General features: G+C 36.6%; 1 protein-coding gene across 1 annotated transcript in view; it reads left to right on the forward strand.

Moving 5' to 3' along the window:
• Positions 1 to 25,298, forward strand: part of Dscam1 (Down syndrome cell adhesion molecule 1) — a 659,150-nt gene that overhangs the window by 551,393 nt on the left and 82,459 nt on the right. The window contains exons 18-29 of the mRNA XM_069321167.1: positions 5,986 to 6,027; positions 6,379 to 6,546; positions 8,153 to 8,372; positions 8,676 to 8,917; positions 9,680 to 9,835; positions 12,374 to 12,516; positions 13,308 to 13,458; positions 15,650 to 15,752; positions 18,133 to 18,299; positions 19,052 to 19,286; positions 19,458 to 19,634; positions 22,252 to 22,418. Of these exons, the coding sequence (XP_069177268.1) occupies positions 5,986 to 6,027; positions 6,379 to 6,546; positions 8,153 to 8,372; positions 8,676 to 8,917; positions 9,680 to 9,835; positions 12,374 to 12,516; positions 13,308 to 13,458; positions 15,650 to 15,752; positions 18,133 to 18,299; positions 19,052 to 19,286; positions 19,458 to 19,634; positions 22,252 to 22,418 (1,971 nt within the window). The remainder of the gene's footprint in view (positions 1 to 5,985; positions 6,028 to 6,378; positions 6,547 to 8,152; positions 8,373 to 8,675; positions 8,918 to 9,679; positions 9,836 to 12,373; positions 12,517 to 13,307; positions 13,459 to 15,649; positions 15,753 to 18,132; positions 18,300 to 19,051; positions 19,287 to 19,457; positions 19,635 to 22,251; positions 22,419 to 25,298) is intronic.

A 25,298-nucleotide genomic window follows, 5' to 3' on the forward strand; every position in this document is an offset into this window, starting at 1 on the left:
TACGTAAGGGTCCAAGGTCAGTAGAAGTTAATTTGTTAATTTTTATTATACCCCTGCCCCTCCAAAATTTTGTAAAGGCTTCCCTTAGATTTTGTTTAGGAATTAATAATAAAACTAGTATTTTAACCTATAAAAGCTAATTTTAAATATTGTAAAGCTTAGTTCTCTGGATGTTCCTTACTTGCAAGGGTGGCCTACAAAAGATTCACCATACATTACACAAATTTTACATACCAGTTTTATATGCTTTAAAACATAAATTGTTATTTGTTTTCAATGAGCAGCATGAATGTTTGGAAAGGTTAAGAGCACCTCATTAAGAATATCGAAAGCGGCTCCCAGAAAATTATTGCTGTGGAAGAAAGGCCATCCCAAAAATGTAATGACAAATTAATGTGTAGACAAAAGAGTGACAGACGAGCTTTGCATTACAGAGAAACATTTTGTATAATTAAAAGTTTGTAATTTACGTTACTTATAGCATAGTAAGGTGCCAAATTTAACATGTGACAGATTGAGATTTGTAACCAAGATAGTAACCCAGCAGACTCTAAACATTATTAATAGTGATTCAGTGTTGAATCAGTATCACTCAAAACTCAAGTCCCTCTTGGAAAGTGTTTTAAATGTTGCACTCTGCAGATTACTATTGTGAGTAATAAATTCATTTAATCATTTAGTAGCTCAATCAACAAATAATGGAAAATAGATGTAGTCTGACACCCAAGAACCTCCTGTCTCCTCCCAATCCTTTAGCTGGTACTGAAGTATATACATATAACAACGATAGAACAAATTATAAAATAAAGAGGTAAAGATGTGGGAAATACACACTCATGAGAAAATATAAAAATATACTGTAAAAAAAAGGCTCCAAGTATAGATGAAAAATCACCTGACTGAGCAAGATACTTGGTCTCTTCCCTGTGCAAGTGTCCATCTCTCCAGTGAGCATAACTAAATTTCATCCTAATCATTGTTACATTCATATCTTTGACAAAGGGGAGATCTTTTCAAGCTGCATTCACTAAGCCATGAATGGAGGAAGGGAGAAGCTGGAGAATTCTCAGTCAAGCCCATAATGAACACTGGAAGCCAAATATTGATCTGCTAAACTGATAGTTAACTTCCTGCCAGCTTAGTCCAAATGTCAAAACTAATGCTGTCAACAGAGGCACCTGGGGAATTTCAATTTCATCTCAGCTCATTCCTATAGAGGCACATTGTAAGTCATGAGAACAGGTAAAGAAAATATGAGAGTGCTCAAAGACTTTAACCAAGTTGAAGAGTGGAGTCAGAAGGGGCCAGAGTGGGCATAGATACTCCAGTATTAAAGTTTCAAGCATCTTGCCTGAAAAATTGAACCAATAATGACACACCAGAAGAGTTTAGGCTTGGAAACGGTAGTCATCTAAAGAATAATATAGAAGTTGCAATAATGCAGTACCATGTACAAGTGTAGCCAGATGTAGATCAGTTGGTGGATGAAAGAGTAGTCCCATTACATTTTCCTCTGTAACAGTTCCATAAGTAACAGATATCAACTAATCTGCTACTTAATTAAATGAAGGTTGACGCCTCTCTAAAACATGATTTTTTAAATGTTTTGTTGAAGAACTTATAAAATTGCTGTCATTGTATCCAACCCATCCACCTGTTTAGACAGAACTCTTTGTAACTATGTGGGCCATCGTGCATATGTACATACACGTAATAGACAATTAGATAGTTGAATTTGGTACTATTCACTTTATAGAGTCCAGAGAAAATTAAGCAAAAAACCAAACGTAAATATTCTTAGGCCTAGTATAGCCCATATATATACTATTATGCCTAGGAAGGTTAGGTTAGGTGAAGTTTGCAACATCAGTACCAAACCTTTTCTGGTTTGCTCAAATTCATTGGTACCAATTTCTACTTTCTAATTGCTTTTTACGTCAATATACTGTATGTACAATGGTCCTCATCATTACCATAAATACTACTTAAACAGGAGGATGGGCTGTTGTATCACGTTCAATATCATCACTGTTGACTACAGGTTAAGGATTTGTTTGGAAGTGTTTCATTAATTAACATGTATAAATTTGCATAAGCTCTTATTCTGATGCGCATATCTTTTAAGCTTGTATTAAGATATTAAATATTAAGCTTGGTAAGATATTAATTGGAAAATAAGCTTTCTCAGAAACATATGTGGAGGAATATGCATAAGATTGTGAAAATTGATGTTAAAGATACAAAATTAGTATATGAACTCAAAATCTAAATAAAAGACATAATGTCATATAAAAACTGAATCTCTCCCATATCTATTTTACTTAGTATAGAAATTTAATAAGCAAAATTTACTTAATCTACAGTATATAGTTTTCCAAAATTGGAAAATTAATTTTTATTTACCTATGCAGCTCCACCTCAGTTCAAGATTCAGTACAGAAATCAGACTGCAAGCCGAGGAGATGATGCTGTACTTGAGTGCGAGGCTGAAGGCGAAACTCCCATTGGTATTCTGTGGAGCAAGAACAAACACAGCATTGAACCATCCAATGAACCAAGGTAATTTACACACACACACACACACACACACACACACACACACACACACACACACACACACACACACACACACACATCATTGACAAGTGTAATAGTGAAAGTATTGGAAAAACTAATCAAAACTAAATGGGTAGAACACCTAGAGAGAAATGATATAATATCAGACAGACAGTATGGTTTTCGATCTGGAAGATCCTGTGTATCGAATTTACTCAGTTTCTATGATCGAGCCACAGAGATATTACAGGAAAGAGATGGTTGGGTTGACTGCATCTATCTGGACCTAAAAAAGGCTTTCGACAGAGTTCCACATAAGAGGTTGTTCTGGAAACTGGAAAATATTGGAGGGGTGACAGGTAAGCTTCTATCATGGATGAAAAATTTTCTGACTGATAGAAAAATGAGGGCAGTAATCAGAGGCAATGTATCAGAATGGAGAAATGTCACAAGTGGAGTACCACAGGGTTCAGTTCTTGCACCAGTGATGTTTATTGTGTACATAAATGATCTACCAGTTGGTATACAGAATTATATGAACATGTTTGCTGATGATGCTAAGATAATAGGAAGGATAAGAAATTTAGATGACTGTCATGCCCTTCAAAAAGACCTGGACAAAATAAGTATATGGAGCACCACTTGGCAAATGGAATTTAATGTTAATAAATGTCATGTTATGGAATGTGGAATAGGAGAACATAGACCCCACACAACCTATATATTATGTGAGAAATCTTTAAAGAATTCTGATAAAGAAAGAGATCTAGGAGTGGTTCTAGATAGAAAACTATCACCTGAGGACCACATAAAGAATATTGTGCAAGGAGCCTATGCTATGCTTTCTAACTTCAGAATTGCATTTAAATACATGGATGGTGATATACTAAAGAAATTGTTCATGACTTTTGTTAGGCCAAAGCTAGAATATGCAGCTGTTGTGTGGTGCCCATATCTTAAGAAGCACATCAACAAACTGGAAAAGGTGCAAAGACATGCTACTAAGTGGCTCCCAGAACTGAAGGGCAAGAGCTACGAGGAGAGGTTAGAAGCATTAAATATGCCAAAACTAGAAGACAGAAGAAAAAGAGGTGATATGATCACTACATACAAAATAGTAACAGGAATTGACAAAATCGACAGGGAAGACTTCCTGAGACCTGGAACTTCAAGAACAAGAGGTCATAGATTTAAACTAGCTAAACACAGATGCCGAAGAAATATAAGAAAATTCACCTTCGCAAATAGAGTGGTAGACGGTTGGAACAAGTTAAGTGAGAAGGTGGTGGAGGCCAAGACCGTCAGTAATTTCAAAGCGTTATATGACAAAGAGTGCTGGGAAGACGGGACACCACGAGCGTAGCTCTCATTCTGTAACTTCACTTAGGTAATTACACTTAGGTAATTACACATACATACATACATACACATATTTTATTTATTTATTTATTTATTTATTTATTTATTTATTTATTTATTGCGTGAACTGTCCCAGTTCATTCCCATGTCCACAGAATAGACGATCGATGCCGACTCGTTCCGTTGGCTCTTCCAGACGTTCGGGCCTCCGGAAGTGGATCTCTTTCTGTCAGAGTGGTCAAGGTGTCTCCCGGTATACGTGGTTACCTATACCTCTTTCCCTCCAGTTCAGCTGTTGCTCCAAGTCCTGGCTCACTTGGAGATTTACCAGGGAAGAGTAGTCCTCTTGGCCTCTTGGTGGCCAGCTCAGCCTTGGTTTCAGGTGCTGCTTGCTCAGTGTTCGAACCCGGGGGTCTTCCCGTGGCTCCGCCTCTTTCACGAGATCGGTCCTGCCCATTATGAGACTGGTTCGCTCTTTTCCTTGAGTCTGCATGTCTAGTCTTTCTGACTCGAGTCTATCAATATTTGTATGGGGCGTAGGTGGCTTTGTTGCTGGTCTTCCATCTGCATGCTTCGTCTCAGCGGCAGTATGTTTCCTGGTGGTCCTTCCAGTTTTTCCTATCACTGCGTAGGTGTACTTCGGTCTCTAATAGGGTTGTTTTGTCCTTCCTGTCGTGGTTGTTTCAGGATCGTCATTTTATGCCGAATACTGTCGCCTCCTATCGTGGTGCACTGGTGTAGTCGCACCAGCTTGCGTTCGGTATTGATGTTACGTCTGCTCCGTTGTTTCACCTCTGGCCTGCTCATGCGTTGCCTGAGCCCTCCTGGTCCTTGGACCGGATGCTCTCTTTCCTCTCTTCTCCTCGGTTTGTGGTGACCCCCTTCGGTTCAGGATTGTTTTTCCAAGGCTCTTTTTCCTGTTGGCATTGGCCTCTGGGGGTCGGGTCGGGTCAGGGAGCTTCACACCTTTTTATGTTTTTTAATTAAATCCATACTAAATTTAAAATTTTTAAACTGTTTTGAATTAAAAATATGAAAGAAAATCTGGAGGCAATAGTGCACAAAATGGTTATAGCCACGCTACAGTGCATTATGATCTCAATTTTACCCTGTGTATAAGTGGTGGGTATTAAATCCTACCATATAGAACTGAGAGTCATCTGTATCATTTTTTATCAAATTTACTGTGCAGGATTACTGAGTTCTGAACACAACATTTATTTATATAAGTACCAGATTTGTATGTGAAGAAGATATCCTAATTGTTATAGATGTTTCTTCTTATTACACTATAATGGAATATCTGAAAGCTATGGAGGTTTGTTGTTTACACATATGTGATCTGTATATATAAGGACTTGTTTTATCTAGGTACACAATTCGTGAAGAAATGCGAGGTGGTGGTGTTCACAGCAGCCTCAGCATTAAGACAACCGATCGATCAGACTCTGCTGTGTATACCTGTGTGGCAACTAATGCTTTTGGAAGTGCTGATACCAACATCAATCTTATCATTCAAGGTATGGATAATTTTTGATATGTTGAAATATATAAATTTGGTGATTTTATTGTATGTGAGTATTTAAGATTATTTATTTAGTCACTTTTCTGTAATATTACTTACTAGTTATGTATGCATCAGATTTGCGGATGATAAAATGTAGTGTAAATTATGATATACTGTTCTTGAATTAATAATTTTTTTCAATTGAAGTACACTAGAATATATCACTTGACATAGGCAGTGTTTAGAGGTGTACAGCTGCTAGGCAATAGCTGCTCTTAGTGTAGATTTCTGTCCTCATTAATGAACAAGGAATGTGCAAGGAATACAATTATTTTCAATGTTAATTTTTAATATTGAGATTACCAACATAATAATTAGGAATAATAGTTGATTATTATCATAACGTGTTCTTAGTTTTAAATACTTGAACATTCCATATGCAGTACTAATTCAAGTTCCTATAAAATCCACAGAACATCCAGAACAGCCTAACAGTTTAAAGGTTTTGGATAAGAGTGGTCGCTCTGTGGAGCTTTCCTGGACGCCTCCCTATAATGGAAATTCTCCCATCACTCGTTACATTGTAGAATATAAGCTTAGCCGCCGTAAGTATCAAGATGGTTCTTATCAATGTTAATAGTTATTAAATCTGTAGATGACTTAAAATGTTAAATACAATTACATATAAAAGAGAAATATTTATCATAATGAATGAGAAATATACGCATGTATATATTTCTCATGTGTATACAAGGAAATAAGAAATATTTCCTTCAATATTGTACACCTAACCTTTGTTGGACTAGAATATTTTTTTCGGTAAGTAATCGTGTACATTTCCCAGAGTTTTATTTTTAAGCATTTGATGTACTTTATTTTTGTTAAATACTGTACTGAGAGGCTTCTTCATAAGTTAATATTTTGGCACATATCTGTATATTTTGAAATATCTGCAGGAAACTGGGATTCTGATGGTGAACGCATGATGGTGCCTGGTGACCAAAACATGGCTGCTGTGTTAGATCTTCGCCCAGCTACAACATACCATCTTCGCATTGTTGCAAGAAATGAGATTGGTGACTCTGATCCTTCTGACACTGTTACAATCATTACTGCTGAGGAAGGTGAGATATGGTCTGTTTTGCAGTGAACACACATTATCATTATCCTATTTTCAACATTCATGAGGTGAGAATTTCCTGTCCTTTATAGCAGGTGATACTTTTGTTTCTTTTCTCCTCCTGGGGATTATTGAACAATATTTCAGGAACTCCTCACTGTATTGACTTGAAAATTAAATTACCGTACTTAAATTTAAGCCTTCAAGTATGGCTGATATTGAAATTCAGCAAAGATTAACAGCATATTATTATAATAAGAATAACAGCTTATTTGGCTTTGTTTCCATCTTAAAAATCCTCATTATGTTGACTTCAAGCTCAAGCTATACTATATTAAAACTAACATGTCTTTCATAATTGGGCAGTGTAACCTAATAGTTACCTTAACTCGAGTTAGTTCTGAGAATCACCATCTGTCACCGGGTATCTGATTAGGCCCGCTGGTTGGCAGTTTGGTTAACTCGGCTTTTGGACACTCCTACATGCAATCTGATGTAGAAAATACCTCCTAGGTGATGGTACCCTTTAGAGATGTTAATTAAGTTCCCTTATGGATTAAGAAAGAGGTCAGTTAGTTATGCTCCTTATATTTAAAGCGAGGGTGTTGAACAGCCTTGGATCTTTAATATTTATAAAACTGTCTCCTAAGAGTGCATATTACTTCCCTAGTTTTCAATGGGACTATTTTGCATTTGGTTATGTTTCATGGAATCTTAAGGAAATGTTTCGTTGAGCAGATTTTGAATGAGCTCCTCTAATATTTTTCATCTGCAATATATTATGAATCATTCCTTCCTGTGCTGCAGGGTGATACCTGTCTGACCCTAGTGCATTTGTTGAACCTAGGTTCACCAGTTGTCTCTACCTTCTCTTCAGCAATTACTATTCTATGTAACTTGTGGTTGTCCATCATCTCATACCTATAGTTCCACCCTGGTTCTGTTTTATAGACCACAACTTGTACTGTACTCATAATATTCATAGTACTGTACTGTATAATTTTTTCACTCCTATGTTCATATCCTGAAATATGCAATTCCAAGAATACCTCTCTTAATTGGCTATAATTAAAACATATCTAGTTATTACCATGTAATCACTTCTCATGATTCAACACTATCCTTTCTGGGGAAGCCCCCATGGTGGCTTCCTGTAGTTATCTCACCAAGATTGCTCTAATCTACCAGTCACATCAGTTGCACAAGTTCACCAGGAGCCAAAACCTAGTCTCATGAATTGAAAGTAATGAAAAAGGCATTTCATTACTTTCAATGCTGGGTTTTACTAGTTCAGTATTGTCATTATTATTATTTAGTTATTTATAATGCATCATATAGTTTTATGGTGGTTCTAGTGTCACTTTCAAATTCCTATATACAACATGTCATGGTGAAGATATATTACTGTTCACCCAACCCATACACATGAAATTAAATGAAAGTGATGATGCTTTAGTCCATTCTAGACTCTCATCAAGTCATGACAAAAAGAAGAGTGGGAGAGTCGCCTTTCATTTCATTTCATATGTGCAGGTTAGATTATTTTTTTCTGCCACATTATCGTGACTTATTCTCTGCTCATGTATTATGTTTATTTGTAATTTCTGCAGCTCCCAGTGGTCCTCCTCGTGACCTCAAGGTTGAGGCTGTAGATCAGAGTTCTCTGCGAGTCACATGGAAGCCACCTCTGAAGGAGGAGTGGAACGGTGATATTCAGGGTTACCAAGTAGGCTATCGGCTTGCATCATCTAACAATTCTTACGTTTATGAGACTGTTGAATTTAGCAAAGAAATGGGCAAGGAACATCATCTCGTCATTTCTAAGCTTAAGTAAGATTTGCTTATATTATTTTTAGTTAGATTTTAATTCTTTGATCATTTTTGGAAAATTAATTTTCATTTTTGATAAATACAGGATTAGTAATTAATGTGCAATTAATTATTAATAAAAAATTGATAATTTAAAAAAATGAACTGTTAATTCAAATACAGTACTGATTTTTTTTGCAAATTTTGATTTGTTCCTCTATTTTTTACACTTTTCATCTAATAATGCATCTAATATTTTGTTTTCTTAAAGATTAAAATTAAATGCAAACGCTTTCATCTACTAACAGATTGATTCTTTTGTAGTGTCTACACTGAATATGCTGTGGTTGTATCTGCTTTCAACAAAATTGGACAGGGACCAAAAACTGATGAAATTCGAGCTTACACTGCCGAAGGCACACCCCAACAGCCCCCCCAGGATGTAACTTGCACTACCCTCACATCCCAGACCATCAGAGTATCCTGGTCCTCTCCACCACTTGAAACTGTGCAGGGAGTCATTAAGGGTTACAAAGTTATTTATGGACCCTCTGACACCTGGTATGGTAAGTTACTATTTGTAAGAATATATTAGCATACAATGAATATTTTGCCATAAATTTAGTTTTAAGGACAACAGTTCCTATTTTTTTATTTCATAAAAATAGATAGAACACCGAGTATGATTAAATATTATGTTCCAGAAGCAAGTGTTTAGTCTTAGAGATTACTTATCGTCATCTCTAGCCTTTGCCATTGTTTTTTGCTTAGGAAGAAAACTCTACCTTCCAGAGAGGTCCGTTGTTGGTCACCCTTAGTTTGTCCTGCTGGGAGTTTCCCATACTTTGTGCCCTGTGACCGTTGTGTGCTGTTATTTGTATACTATTCACACTTTTGTGAGGATGCCTTGGATCTTTATAAGTGCAAGAGCACACTAATAAATTTCATATATTTCTGTTATTTTCTTTAGATTTGTAGGGATTTTGGATGATTTTAGGTGTAATTTTGTTAAGCACTTATGAAAAACAAAATGACCTAGTAGAAAACAGAATGTAAAAATAAGCAAAAATATTTTTTCTATGGAGTAGAGTACAGTAACTGTTATCACTTTAAAGGTTACATCATCAGTTATCATGGTTTCATTCATTTGTCAAAAACAATCAAGCAAAATTAAATTATGTTTTAAATTAGTGTATAATTGTTATGTATAATATTGTCTGAAGTAACTATAAAAAACTTCTATCATTTCAGAGCCATGTTTTTGTTCTTTGAATCAGTATTTAAAATCTACTATATTTTTAAAGCAGTTAAATTGAATTTGTTTCCAGATGAAGAAAGCAAAGACACCAAGATCACTGGGTCCACAGAAACTCACCTTCATGGTCTTCAGAAGTACACTAACTACAGCCTCCAGGTCCTAGCCTTCACATCAGGTGGTGAAGGAGTTCGCTCACAGCCAATTCACTGTCAGACTGATCAAGACAGTAAGTATTATGTTCAATGTGTTCCCTTTACTAAGAAGCCTGTGACCATGTACTCTCTCAGGTAATTGACTGAAATGGCATTCAAAAGGAATGTTGTATGTAGTCTTCTTGTAAAACCATCTAGGACATGATGTAGCCTGAATCCCTGAACACAAACATGAAAATTACTGGAGTTATATTGTGGATAATGCCTAGACTGTGGATAATGTCTTTTAGAGAATAATATTACATTAATTAAAACTTTGTTAATAAGTTCTTAATTAGAAGATTTATATGATTTATAGGTATCTTCATTTTAAGAAATTCCATGTATTTACCTGATACCTACCACCTGTTGTGGATGCTTTTGCTACTAGAGCTGAGGAATGTGGCCTCTTTATCTCTGTACAGAAAACTCGTGCCCACATTCCGTATGGTATTCCACCAGCCAATTATCATATAGATGGGCGAGCACTTGAGAACTGCGAGTCGTACAGATACCTTGGTGTCCCCATTAACGACCCGGGGTACCTTTCTTCCCTCAAGAGGAGACTGTGGGAAAGATTAAAGCCCTTGCGGGTCCTTGTTGGTGTCAATCATGGAATTAACGTGAGACTTGCTAGAATGTTTTATGTATCATTTATACGCTCTGTGATTGACTACAATGCTCTACATCTCACACTGTATACAGACAAAGAGCTGAAATCTCTTGAAACCTTGCAAAATGAAGCTATACGTCTCATCCTTGGGGCTCTAAAGTCCACAAGAATAGTTAATATGAGAGCAGAGTTAAAATTACCTACTATAAGTGAGAGAATTTTGTCTATTAGCACAGTTTTCAGCGTTAAGGCATTGAGTAGATCTCGGCAACACATGAAGTTCCAAGCTATACTTTCTAATATGCTACACTCACCTGAGGTCTATAGAAGAAGAACGAAATCTGATTATGCATTTTGGTTCTACAAGGTAACCAACTCCATCAAAATATTAAATATGTACCCAACTCAATTAATGATTAATCAACCCATTCCTCCATGGGATAACTGGGATCTATCAGTTGATTTTGTAAATGCGCCCAAGAAAGATAGTGTGCACTCTACACTCTTAAAACAGTTAACACTGAAAAGCATCACTGAGAGTACTCAGGGTATGGGTAACGATGTGTATCAGTGCTATACCGACAGTTCTGTAGAAGAAGGTGGACGATGTAGTGGATGCGCATGTAATATTTTTGAACAATCTTCTCTCGTACATACAGCAATGAAGCGCGTCAATGACTGGGCAAGTACAACTCAGACCGATCTTGCAGGCATATACCTTGCCACTGAATTTTTAAAGGATAAGGCAGTGGACTTATATACTGTGACTCGCAGAGTGCACTCCTGGCAGTGAACGCACATAGTAGTAACACCCAGAAAATAGTCAGTGATATTCGAATGAATGTTTTAGCTGCTAAAGAAAACAGATTTGAAATTAAATTCCTATGGATACCATCACATGTTGGCATCTCAAGGCATGACACTGTTGAAATGCTGTAGAAGACAGCCTGTAGAAAACCAATAGTAGAAATTGATATGGGTGTTTCATTAGCAGTGACAAAGAGAATACTTAAACAAATATCTAATGAAGATCTCACCGACCTAACAAATTCACAAAGACCTGAAAGTTGTAGCATTAAATATTATGATAGATATCGTGAGGAGACATTCACATATGGGACTAATGGAGCAAGAACTCGGCAATGTGATGTTATAGTGGCCAGAATACGTCTGGGATATAGACGTATCTGGCAGCTTTCTCAAAACCCAAATGTTGAGTACACAATGTGTCAACTTTGTGAAAGAGAAAACATACACTCACTTGAACATTATATTGTAGAATGTCCCATATTGACTGACTTTTGCCCTCCTGGGCTGAGGTATGCTGAACTCTGTAACTACTACATGAGTACTGGAACACTTGATGATATATTGGACTTGTACCCTAGATTGACCCATGTAATGTGTCACTTATACAATGTATGTATGTGATGTAACTATATAACTTGAGCTTGTAAAAGCACCTTAATCACCTTCAGTGATTAAGTGCTTAATTTCACACTAGTTTCTCTATCAGCTATCTCACCCTGTCAGAGTAAAAGAGACAAATGTATGTGTATGCATGTGTGTGTGTATATATGTATGTATATGTGTGTGTATGTATATGTATGTGTATAAAGTATATGTGAAAACTGATCAGAATTACATTTCACCTTTGTAAATGCACATTAATGACACTATGTAAAAGACACATCGAACACTTTTACGTAGGGCATACGTAAATCTGTGTATCTATGTATTTACGTATGCAGGTTAGCTTAGCATTTTAAAAGCACCGAATCACCTTCTGTGGTTGATTGTTCAATAAATCCCTGAAGTATATGTTTAACAAATTTCTAACCCTGTCCATGGAGGACAGAAGAAAATGTATATATGTTGGTTAGCATTGTATATGTGTGGCCACGTCTGTGGTAGAAAAAAAAAACTGTTGTGGAAAATAACAAAAATAAATATCTTTCAGTTCCTGAATCACCTACATCTGTCAAGGCTTTGGTTATGTCTGCTGATTCAATCCTGGTATCTTGGCTACCACCTGAGCGCCCCAATGGAATCATTACTCAGTACACTGTTTATTACAAAGAGCATGGCAAGAGTGATGTTGAGGTGAGTTTTTTGTAATAAAAAAAATGTTTTTTGCACATATAGAATTGGTAGCATAAAGACATTCTGGCTATTAGGTATGGCATATAATATATAATATGTATTTACAGAGGACCACTTGCTTTGTGAACCCCTTGGGGATGAGACCCGTTGGTTACCGTGTAAGTTCGTATACGAGAAATGTAGGAAAAATTAAACGAGAAATGTAGGAAAAAATAATAAACGAGAAATGTAGGCAAAAAACATCTAGGGGAAAAAGTTGACAGGTTCATAGTATATATGTGACAGTATTTTGTTCATACTCACCAATAAGAGAAGTCGATCCACTTGTTATGTTGATGATTATTGTTGATGGAATATAGTTATTTACATGGAAGAGGTGGTGGTGGATGTTGATGGTGTTGGGCTGACTGAAGAGGAGATTAAAAGTGATAAGGTAAACCTCAGATGTTGATGCATTTAGGTCAACATGTGATGAGTCAGGTGCAGGTAAAGCAATGCGAGTTTTAGTATCAGGTCTTAATACAAATGTAAAATGAACTTTTGTAGCATTAATTTGTGAACTTCCTCCCCTAGTGAAGAAAAATATAAGAAAAATAGAGAAGATTGGTACTACAATCAATGATTTCACCCATTCTGTCATATTCAGTAATAAATGTCTACAAGAAAGAGTGCTCCCAAAATATACAAATATATTTTACTTTATATATCTATAGTTTATATATTATTCTGTCAGTTATTCTATTATTTTATTATTCTATCTGTTATTCTATTATTTTTATCTATTATTCAAGACTGTGCAGCAGAAACTTCTTCCATCAACACTAAGCTATGAAGCAACCGGACTAAAGCGCCGTGATGACTATGTGTTTTGGGTAACAGCTTCCACTACTGTTGGAGAAGGAGAAATGTCACAGTTAGTTCATCTGAAGCTCTCTAATAAAGGTAAGTGTTACAATTTAGCCCCATTTTCTGGGGGGAGCTCCGGGGATCCTCCGGGTCTCGCCCAGAAAATGGCGTTTCATTACATTCAACGTGTTAGCGTTCTGTGTTAGCACCTGATTATATCCTCTAATGGTGAGGTGGTAGGTGACATGGATGAATGACATACATGGGGTATTAATGGGGTCCTATGTAGTGGGGTCCTATGTAATGTGGTCCTATATAATGGGGGTATTAATGGGGTAGTAAATTAAGAGTGTGACATGTTGGCAGTTTATGTTCTTCTGGTTGCTTCCGTTCCTGTTGCAGGGTCATTCAGTCCTACTTCTGCATTGGCCCCGGGGTCTTGATGTGAGTAGAGTGTAACCATGTATTAGCTGGTTATTGATTGCTGGTCTAGATTTCTTGATATGCAGCACTTCACTGATGTCTACTCTTCTATTGTCATTGTATCTATCAATTATTTTAGTGTTGCTCGTCAAAATATTCCTGGTGATCGTCTCATTGTGTGTGGAGATTATGTTCCTTGATGGAGCCCTCTTGTTTGTGCATTATTAAATGCCTAGAAAGAGAAGTTGTCTTGCCTATATACTGAGTTTGTTGGGGCTGACAATCCCCAAGAGGGCACATAAAGGCATAAACAATGTTAGTCTCTTTCAAGGCATTTTTGTTGGTGTCGGGAGAATTTTTATTAGCAGGTTGGTGGTTTCCTACTCTTATAACATATTATTAGTTTTATCTTTTGGTTGACGTTGAACTTTCTGTTGTTTTCAACTAATATATATATATGTGTTGTTAAATATGACTGAAAAAGTAAGATTAATAATTCTAACACAAATTTTCTCAATATTTCTTATGTTTCTTTTTACTGCCGATGGTAATTGAAAAATCAATTCTCCAAAATTAATTTTTATTTCTAGTCTGATGCAACGCTTGAACACGTTTCGTAATAACGTATTACATTTTCAAAGACTTTAGTTTACACACACACACAACTGTAACCTGAAAACACTTAAGAGTTTTACTAATTCTAACGCTAGAATTCTAGCGCTAAGTCTAACACTAGAATTCTAGCGTTAGAATTAGTAAAACTCTGTTAAGTGTTTTCAGGTTACAGTTGTGTGTGTGTGTATGTGTGTGTAAACTAAAGTCTTTGAAAATGTAATACGTTATTATGAAACGCGTTCAAGCATTGCGTCAGACTAGAAATAAAAATGAATTTTGGAGAATTGATTTTTCAATTACCATCGACAGTAAAAAGAAACATAAGAAATATTGAGAAAATTTGTGTTAGAATTATTAATCTTACTATTTCTGTCATATTTAATAACATATGTTTACAAGAAATAATAAAAATATACCAAAATATACTAATAAATATACTAATAAATATATATATATATTATTATATGGCGTATATGTACACCATGCGCACCGTGGGACATGTTACTCATGGCGCATATATACGCCATGCGCAGTTTAAGGGTTAAACAGAGGTGTATTCTTGCTCCAACCCTGTTCGGCAACTTCTTCGCGATCCTCGTCAAGCATGCCTTTGGAACAACCACAGAAGGCATCTATCTCCGTACAAGATCTGATGGAAAGCTTTATAATCTATCCAGACTCCGAGCAAAGACAAAAGTACAGATGCGAATCCTCGGGGAGTTCCTCTTCGCCGACGACGCAGCGATCACCACACACACAGCAGAAGGCCTGCAGCAGCTACTCAACCACTTTGCCGCAGCCTGTTCCGCATTCGGCCTGACAATCAGCCTGAAGAAAACACAGGTGATGGTACAAGATGTAAATGAGCTACCCTGTTTAAATATAGCAGACTATGTGCTGGAGGCAGTTCACGAGTTTGTGTACCTGGGCTCCACAATCTCAGACACCCTTTTCCTGCACACTGAGCTCAACAGGCATATCGTGAAGGCCACAACAACACTGGCCAGGCTCACAAAGCGTGTTTGGGAAAATGGCAAACTGACAGTGCACACCTAGGCATAAGTCTACATGGCATGTGTGGTGAGTACACTTCTCTATGGAATAATATGTAAATATATATATGTATGTATGTATGTATGTATGTATGTATGTATGTATGTATGTATGTATGTATGTATTAAAATTATTACAGTTTTAATGTGTAAGTTTCTTTTTAACTTATATTAGTCATATTTTCTATATTTTTCAGTTCCTGCTAAAATTGCATCCTTTGATGATGAATATGTGGCAACATATAAAGAGGATGTGAAGCTTATGTGCCAAGCCGTGGGACTTCCAACCCCTGACATCAGGTAATGATCGCCAAGTAAACCAATGTAACACTTTAGAATTATAATAAATACTTATTATCAATATTTTAACAAAATAATGCTGGCACCTATGGTGAACTTATTATTGTTGATAGCTGTACAGTATGTTTGATTAGATTTTTATTTTGTGTCCTTGATGATATTTTATGGGTATACTGTATTGTGTTTTTTCAGGTTTTACTTGGGATACTCTTTTGTGGTGGTCCTTAGTGCTCTGTTAGCATCTGCTATTTTCCAGCAATGTAACTGTTTGGCAGCTCCATCCAGGTGCTCAAGTTGCCTCTGGATTTAACTGTGCTGGACCATTATTTATTTGCTGTAACAAGTGCATCAAGTTTGCGGAGGTTCTCCGTTTCTGTCTGGTGCAGATTTTCTCAAGGCAACTGCGAGTTGGTCATGGCTCTATGACAACAAACTCATGACAACAAAAAACTTGTGTTTTTGCCATGTGGTTTTTCTCTGTAGCCATGGGTTTCCAAGCTAATTGCTCCGCTCTAAAACAGAAGGCCAACGGTACACATACTCAAGGATTACAGGATTCAAGGTCAAGTATGACAGGACACCTAAACTTAAATGGTATAGTGACATTGGCAGCAGGTGTGAACATCAGAGTTCAAAAACACCAAATTGCCTTCTGAAAACCTGCACACAGCAGTGTTAGGCACGGCAGTTGGGTGAGAAAACTATAACAACCGGCTAGAATTTGTTGACCTGACCCTTCTCGCGGGAATGAGGGATATTGGCCACCTGGACCATCTCACAAACAAGCAGGTCAGGAACTGGGCAAATATTGCAGCTGAACAAATATCACGACCTCTGGCCTGAACCTCACAACAAAGGAAGGCATGTAATAATAATTGGTTTTATCAAAGACAGGAAGCTTGTGTGTAATTACCTAAGCGTAATTACCTAAGTGTAGTTACAGGATGAGAGCTACGCTCATGGTATCCCGTCTTCTCAGCACTCTTTGTCATATAATGCTTTGAAACTACTGACAGTCTTGGCCTCCACCACCTTCTCACGTAACTTGTTCCAACTGTCTACCATTCTGTTTGCGAAAGTGAATTTTCTTATATCTCTTTGGCATCTGTGTTTAGCTAGTGAAAATCTATGACCTCTTGTTCTTGAAGTTCCGGGTCTCAGGAAATCTTCCCTATCAATTTTATAAATTCCTGTTAATATTTTGTACGTAGTGATCATATCACCCCTTTTTCTTCCGTCTTCTGGTTTTGGCATATTTAATGCCTCTAACCTCTTCTCGCAGCTCTTGCCCTTCAGTTCTGGGAGCCACTTAGTAGCATGTCTTTGCACCTTTTCCAGTTTCTTTATGTGCGTCTTGAGATTTGGACACCATACAACTGCTACATATTCCGGTTTTGGTCTCACAAAAGTCATGAATGGTTTCTTTAGTATTTCACCATCCATATAATTAAAAGCAAGTTTGAAGTTGGAAAGCGATGCATACCCTCCTCTCACAATGTTCTTTGTGTCTCTCTGGCGACAGTTTACTATTCAAAACCACCCCTAGGTCTCGTTCTTTATTAGAGTTTTATAATTCCAGTCCTCATAATTTGTAAGTTGTGTGATCTATTTTCTCCGAATCCACTTTCCATAACAAGGCATTTATTCACATTGAATTCCATTTGCCACTTTACGCTCCAAGCACTTATTTTATCTAGATCAATTTGAAGAGCATTACAATCATCTGAGCCTCTATCTTCCTCAGTACTGTATCTTAGCATCATCCGCAAACATGTTCAAATAGTTCTGTATTCCTTCTGGTAGATCGTTATGTAGACGTTGAACATAACTGGTGCAAGAACTGAACCCTCTGGTACTCCGCTAGTAACACTCCTCCAGTCAGATACATTGTCTCTGATTACTGCCCTCATGTGTCTGTTAGTTAGAAAGTTTTTCATCCATGTGAAAAGTCTCCCTGTCACTCCTCCAGCATGTTCCAGTTTTCAGAACAGCCTCTTGTGTGGGACTCTGTCAAAAGCCTTTATTTAGGTCCAGATTGACAGTCAACCCAACCACCTCTTTCCTGTATTATCTCTGTGATTCTATCATAAAAACCAAATAGATTTGTTATATAGGATCTCCCTGTTCGAAAACCATACTGTTTGTCCTTATTATGTCATTACTCTCTAGGTGTTCAACCCATTTGACTTTAACTATGTTTCTAGTATTTTGACCACCATGCTTGTTAATGGTACGGGTCTATAATTTAGAGGTTCCTCTCGACTACCATTTTTATAGATTGATACTGTGTTTGCCTTTTTCCATATACAGTATCTGCTAAGATTCATGTGTACAAGCATTGTGTAAATTTTGTCATGCTTATTTTTTTTTTTGTCTTCAGGTGGACAATCCGTGGAGAACCTTTTACCCCCAATGATCGTATACGACTATTGAATGAGGGCTCCTTACTAATCCGTGAAGTTTCACGTGATGATGCTGGAGAATACACCTGCCATGTTGAAAATCCATATGGACAAGATACTGTCACACACACACTTCTCATCCAAGGTAAAGCTTTATTTTTCTTTCAGTAAAGTACAGTTCACTGTGTTTGCTCTGTTTTTAACACTTAAACATTGGGTATCATGAAATTAGATACCTCTCTCATATGTGCATTACATTATAGTAAATTCTTATTATGTGATAGATATGTATTTCAAAAGTAAAGGAAAATACCAACAAATTTTATTCTTTGAGTTAAGCCTGGTGAAGCGCTGACATTGGTAATTGTTTGATATTATATTATTTTTTAAAATCTGTCAACATTATAAAATGTTTTTAATTTTCACTTCTATCCATTATTTCTGATGTTGTGTTCTTTATCATTACTACTATACCTGTAATCACATAATAAAAAATAAATCACATAATAAAAATGGTAACTTATTTTGATTCAGCTGAATATTGGTTTTTATTTAAGTGTACCACAAAAATTGGAATGCATCTGCCAGCGTGACTGAAGTTGTACTAAAATAGTGAACAGCCTCAAGTGATTCTTCATGGGACCAATAATGCTTGTGGGCACCTTGGAATTCAAACACTGGCACAAAAATTAAAGCTTCATGATATGTTGACCAGTGCCCTGTACAGCATGTCATATGATCATGATAAATGTTTAAGGGTTTATACAGTATATTACAACAAAGCTTAATCTACCATATTATAATTAGATTAGAATAAATTTACCATTTCAGTGATGTGTAGTTGCTGGTCTGAGTTGGCTGTATGCATTTTAATTATTTATTTTCATTGTGGCTTAGCTCCTCCTCATCCTCCGGAAATCACACTTCAGTCCACAACCACTAACAGCATTGAGGTGAAAATCAAGCCTTCTGTAATTGATGATACAACTCCCATCCATGGATATACAATTTTCTACAAGCCGGAGTTCAGCAACTGGGAAAGCATTCAAGTTCCATCCTCTACACGAACCTACTCTCTTGAAGGACTCTGGTGTGGATCTCGCTACCAAATTTATGCTTCAGCATATAACAAGTAAGTGTTTTAGATTTTTGCCTCACACCAAAGATATTGTGTTAGGAAAATAATTACAGTAACTCCAAATGCAATGTTTCAAATTTAATAATAAACTTTATTTATGCAGTACAGCAAAATATTTCAATTAACTTTAAAACCTATAAAGTTATTCATCAATGTCTTCATTAGAATTGGAACAGGTGAATCATCTGAGATTCTGAACACTCGTACTAAGGGCAAGAAACCAGAGGTTCCTGAAGTGAATCGCTTCGTCGAGGTTTCCTCTTCATCCATCACCCTACACCTGAATGCTTGGCTAGATGGTGGCTGCCCCATGAACTACTTTGTGGTTGAGTATAAGGCTAGGTGAGTTAATGTTTACTCTTCTTGCTCTTTCTCACTTTGTTTTAGAGTATGAAGATAGGTGAATCAGGTTTACTCTTTTTGTTGTCTTTCACTTTGTAGTAGAGTATAAGGGCAGGTGAGTGACTGTTTATCCTTCTTTCTGGTTCCTGAAGGTACTAGATTGGGACCCTCTTTAATAGGGAAAATCACTTGTATAGGTACACAAGCTACTTTGTGTAGCTTATGGGGTCAACAGCCCTGCAGCCCGGTCACCGACCAGGCCTTCCGGTTGGTCGTCTGGTCAACCAGGCTGTTGGACGCAGCTGCTCACAGCCTTACGTATGAATCACAGCCTGGTTGATCAGGTATTCTTTGTTTGGAGGTGTTTGTCGCATTTTCTCTTGAACACTGTGAGAGGCCAGCCAATTATGCTCCTTACATGTAGCATGAGAGTGTTGAAAAGTCTTGGACCTTTGATGTTGATAGTTCTCCCTTAGGGTACCTATTGCATCTCTGCTTTTCAATGGGGGTATTTTGCACATCCTGCCATGCCTACTGGTCTCATGTGATGTTATTTCTTGTTTAGATTTGGAACCAGTCCCTCTAATATCTTCCATGTGTAGATTATTATGTATCTCTCTTGCCTGCACTCTAGAGAATACAGATTTAGAACTTTTAATCGGTCCGAATAATTAAAATGACTTATAAAGGATCTAGCGGTAAAGGATCTCTGCATCTTGTAACCTTTTTCAGACTTCAACTAAGACATAACAAAATGAGTAACATATCCTAATTGCACGGGCACCAGTAATTTAACATAATCTTCCAGGAAGGTACTGCATAATGTGGCAGGTGTGAGTGTCAGAGAAATTAAAGTTCTAATTGGCACTTTACATTTATTATTTACCAATAGTGGAATTTGACTCTCATGGCAGGCCAAGGAATCAAAGAATTGATCATCCCCAGGTGGCTGACAAAAAATAAGCACCTCGACTCTCCCTGAAAGGAGCTTACAAAATTATAACAGACCTGAGTAGATACAGTATTGGAATTATAAGTGTTCCAAAATATTGAAGGCAGAATATATTGTATAACATGAATAATGATTGTGCCATCTCTTGTAAATTGGAGCCTCACATAGTATGATTCTTGATCCAGTAGAGGGTATGATAAACCATGATACTAAACTAGCATCAAAATCAGTAATGATTCCAAGAGTAATTTGCAATAATGAAGGCAGAACATGTAACATGAATAACAATGCCAACTCCTGTAACAATATAGGAGGCCAAGCTTGCTATTTTAGTTTATATAGAGATTACTTGTCCTAGCTAGCTAATTACATAATATGAAATACTGTTTATCTTACTTGAATACCAAAAAGACATTGATCCTGACACAGAACCTGTCTGATGCCCTATAATTGTCCTAGACACTTATAAGTATGACTGCCATCCTCCACAGTTCTGCCACAAGAGCACATGGGCTCTTGCTACAACCCATGCTGTTCCAACATTTTCTTACTGGTTTTCAATATTTACACTTACTTCTTGAGATATGTGCAGCTGTAAGTTATTCTTTTAATAGTCTACATCCTTTTTCAATGCGGAATGCTTGTTTTAGTCACCATGCCAGCTTCAGAGGTCCATAATAGTTAGTACATATATCCTGCATATTTCACATCCACGAAGACTTATGCACAAACAGCCCATGGCGGGAGATTCAAAATGGCAGGGTGGTTTTGGGAGTAATGTTACTTTTATCTATCTTTGGCCTATATTATGGCCCCTGCCTTACACTACCCCATGAAAGTATTAAACAGGTTAACAATGATGGTATTAATATACCTGTTTAACATATATATGCCACTGAATACTATATTTGTGGAAAATATTTAACACATTCTGTCAATACAGAATGTATTACAGTACTAATTTTGATAACTATATTAAAGTGATTATGAGCACCTTATTAGAATAGGAATAGAATAAAAGCAGACGATGAGTCACAATAAAGTGGCTTAAGATATGAAGACTAAAACACACACCAGAAAATGAGGAGACAACGACTCTACGGTCCATTCTGGACCATTATCACGTCGATTGTGATGAGACGAGAGAGGCACGGGCATTAAGTAAGACAAGAGAGAGGGAAGGAGGAGGAAATCTTAGAGAAAGGTAAGAGCAAGGCAAAAGGTACGGATGGGATAGGTGTAATAAAGGGGTGTAAAGGAGTAATAATAAGTGTAAGAATAGGAACATAAGAAAAAGAGGAGAAAGAAAGAGAAAAAGGATGGGTAGGTCACACTTGTTAGAAAGTTTAGAACATTTGAGTATGTACTGTGAAAGAGAAGAGTCAACAGCAACAAAGCCAGGATTAATGTTCATGTTGGGTAGGTTGTGTATCAGAGTCGATTCGACAAGACGGCGTCTGTGAAGAGTAGAGGCAGGAAAGATTATTTTAGAAGATGACCATACATCGTCGTCTCCTCATTTTCTGGTGTGTGGGTTAGTCTTCATAGAATAAAAGAGTTGGGTAAGGTTATTGAATAGTTTTTATAGATATTGGTAAATTTGTTCTTGTTTTTCTTATTAGAGGTAAGGTGGGTATAGTACTATACTAAATAATTTGTTATCAGGCATCAAGCTGAGTGGACAATGGCTAGCAACCAAGTGAAGCCTACTGGTAACTATGTGATTATGGAACTGACACCGGCTACTTGGTACAACCTCCGCATATCTGCCCACAATAATGCTGGGGCCTCAGTGGCTGAATATGAATGTGCCACACTTACCCTCACTGGTGGTAAGTGGAATTCTTATGACAATTTTGAGTCTAACCCTCATTTGATAAGATCTCTTATAAGCCTTAATATATTTTCTTCTATGTCCCAGTCATTTTCTGCTTGTTTGAGAATTATTTAACACAAGTTTTTTGACACATTATATACAGTAATATGTCTTTCTCATATAGAATCATATTTAATGTCTCTATTTCGATTGTTTAGGAAGTATATGTGTGAATTATATTATGTGGAATCATGAACTACTTCAAATAAATATCTAAAATATATGACATCAGTGTTAGACATGATAATGCTATTCAGTCAGCATTGAATTTATTAATGGAACTCATTCTCTTATCTTTGTGGTAATACAAATGTCTGAAAGTAAAGCTTTTGGGAAGAATGACAGCTTTTGTTCATTAAATTCACAATGCAAACTTTTGCAACATTTATTTATAAGTTTTACTCTCATGTATGCTAAACGTTTTCTTTTTTAATGCTTTAATGTTAATGAAATTCTTTATTTATTCTTACTTTTATGACGTAAGAGATGCATGTAAGATATTAGACATCAATTAGAAGTTTAAATTGTTTTGCACAAAAGTGAAGTTGGACAGATCTTATAGCTCCCCTCGCCATCAACAGTGAGTATCCCCCAGATTAATGTGCTTGGAGTGCCTAGTTCTCTTGTCACTGTGTAGAATGCTGAGGTTCTGAAACCATTACCATATATAAAATATAAATCGTTCTCTATTTATACCTAGGAAGATCATTATTGTACTCAAAATAACATCAAGTTCCTTTTCCTCTTGCTAATGACTTTTACAGAAATCTGCAAAAAAAAAAAAAAGAGCCAGATTTAGTAGCACAGTTGTTATTTTAAGAATCATATATTCATATATTAGGTAATGATCTTTCTTTGGTGTAAACAACTCTGTATAATAACTCAAATTTACAAATCTAGATGAGGCTACTGTCTCGTGATGCACTGTTTTATTTAACAAATTATAATGTTCAAGCTGATCAGTTACTCATATGTGTGTGTGTGTGTGTGTGTGTGTGTGTGTGTGTGTGTTTGTATATGTGCATGTGTGTATGTATAATTACTTAAGTGTAGTTACAGGATGCGAGCTATGCTCGTGGTGTCACATCTTTCCAGTACTCTTTGTCATATAATGCTTTAAAACTACTGATGATTTTGGCATCCACCACCTTCTCACTTAGCTTATTCCAACTTTTACCACTATTTGCAAAAGCTAACTTTCTAATTTTTTTTGGCAGCATTGTTTAGTTTAAATCTTTGACCTCTTGTTCTTGAAGTTCTGGGTCTCAGGAATTCTTCCCTATCAATTTTATCAATTCTCATTGCTATTTTGTATGTAGTCATCATATTGCCTCTTTTTCTTCTATCTTCTAGTTTTGGCACGTTTAATGCTTCTAACCTCTTCTCGTAGCTCTTGTCTTTCAGTTCTGGGAGCCATTTAGTTGCATGCCATTGCACCTTTTCCAGTTTGTTGATGTGTTTCTTAAGATATGGGCACCATACAACCTTCCTTGTATTTAAAAGTAATTCTGAAGTTAAAAGTGTAGCATAGGATCCTGCCCAATGTTCTTTATGTTGTCCTTGGGTGATAGCTTTCTATCTAGAACCACCCTTAGATCTCTTTATCAGAATTCTTTAAAGATTTATCTCATAATTTATAGGTTGTGTAGGGTCTGTATTCTATTCCACATTCCATAACATGGCATTTATTTGCATTAAATTCCATTTGCGAAGTGGTGCTCCAAACACTTATTTTGTCAAGGTCTTCTTGAAGAGCATGACAATCATCTAATTTTCTTATCTTCCCTATTATCTTAGCATCATTAGCAAACATGTCCATATAAGTCTGTATTCCATCTGGTAGATCGTTTATGTAGACAATGATCATTACTGGGGCAAGAACTGAACCCTGTGGTACTCCACTCATAACATTTCTCCAGTCCGATACATTGCATCTGATTACTGCCCTCATTTTTCTGTCAGTTTGAAAAATGTTCAGCCATGTTAGAAGCCTACCAGTCACTCTTCCAATATGCTCTAGTTTCCAGAACAACCTCTTATGTGGAACTCTGTTGAAAGTCTTTTTTAGGTCCAGATAGATTGAGTCAACCCAACCATCTCTTTCCTGTAAAATCTCTGTGGCTCAATCATAGAAACTGAGTAAATTCATTTCATAGGATCTTCCAAATCAAAAACCATACGATCTGTCTGTTATTATATAGTTTTTCCTAGGTGTTTTGCCTATTTAGTTTTAATTATTTTTTTCCAATATTTTGATTATTACACTTGTCAATGATACAGGTCTATAACTGAGGGGGGCTGTCCTGCTGCCACTTTTTTAGATTGGAAACTGTTAGCTTTTTCCACACATCTACTAGGACTCCTGTACACAGGAATGCCTGAAATATCAATTGAAGTGGAATTCTCAGGTGCAGGTTCTCTGAAGATTTAATTTCGAACTTTGATAACCACCAAAGTGGTGGTTACACTTTTGAACTTTTTGTTTAATGTTTCACACATTTTCTTTTCATTTTCCATGAATCTGTTTCCCATTTTCAACCTCTGAATAATATCCTTTACCTGCAATTTGATGTTGATGAATTTATAAAATAGGCCTGGTTCTGTTTTATATTTGTCCACTATTCCTTTCTCAAAATTTCTTTCTGCTTCTCTCCTCGCTGCCGTGTAGTTGTTTCTCGCATCTTTGTATTGCTGGTATGTTTGACCTCTTCCTCCATTGATTCCATTTTTGTCTTTTTTGGTCTCTGGCCCTCTCACAATTTCTGTTAAACCAATCCTGTTTCCTAGTTCTGCATCTGTGCTTTAGTATAAATTTGTTTGTGCTTTTATCATATAT

Source organism: Procambarus clarkii, chromosome 9 (assembly GCF_040958095.1).
Source record: "Procambarus clarkii isolate CNS0578487 chromosome 9, FALCON_Pclarkii_2.0, whole genome shotgun sequence".
Taxonomy (NCBI): Eukaryota; Metazoa; Arthropoda; class Malacostraca; order Decapoda; family Cambaridae; genus Procambarus; species Procambarus clarkii.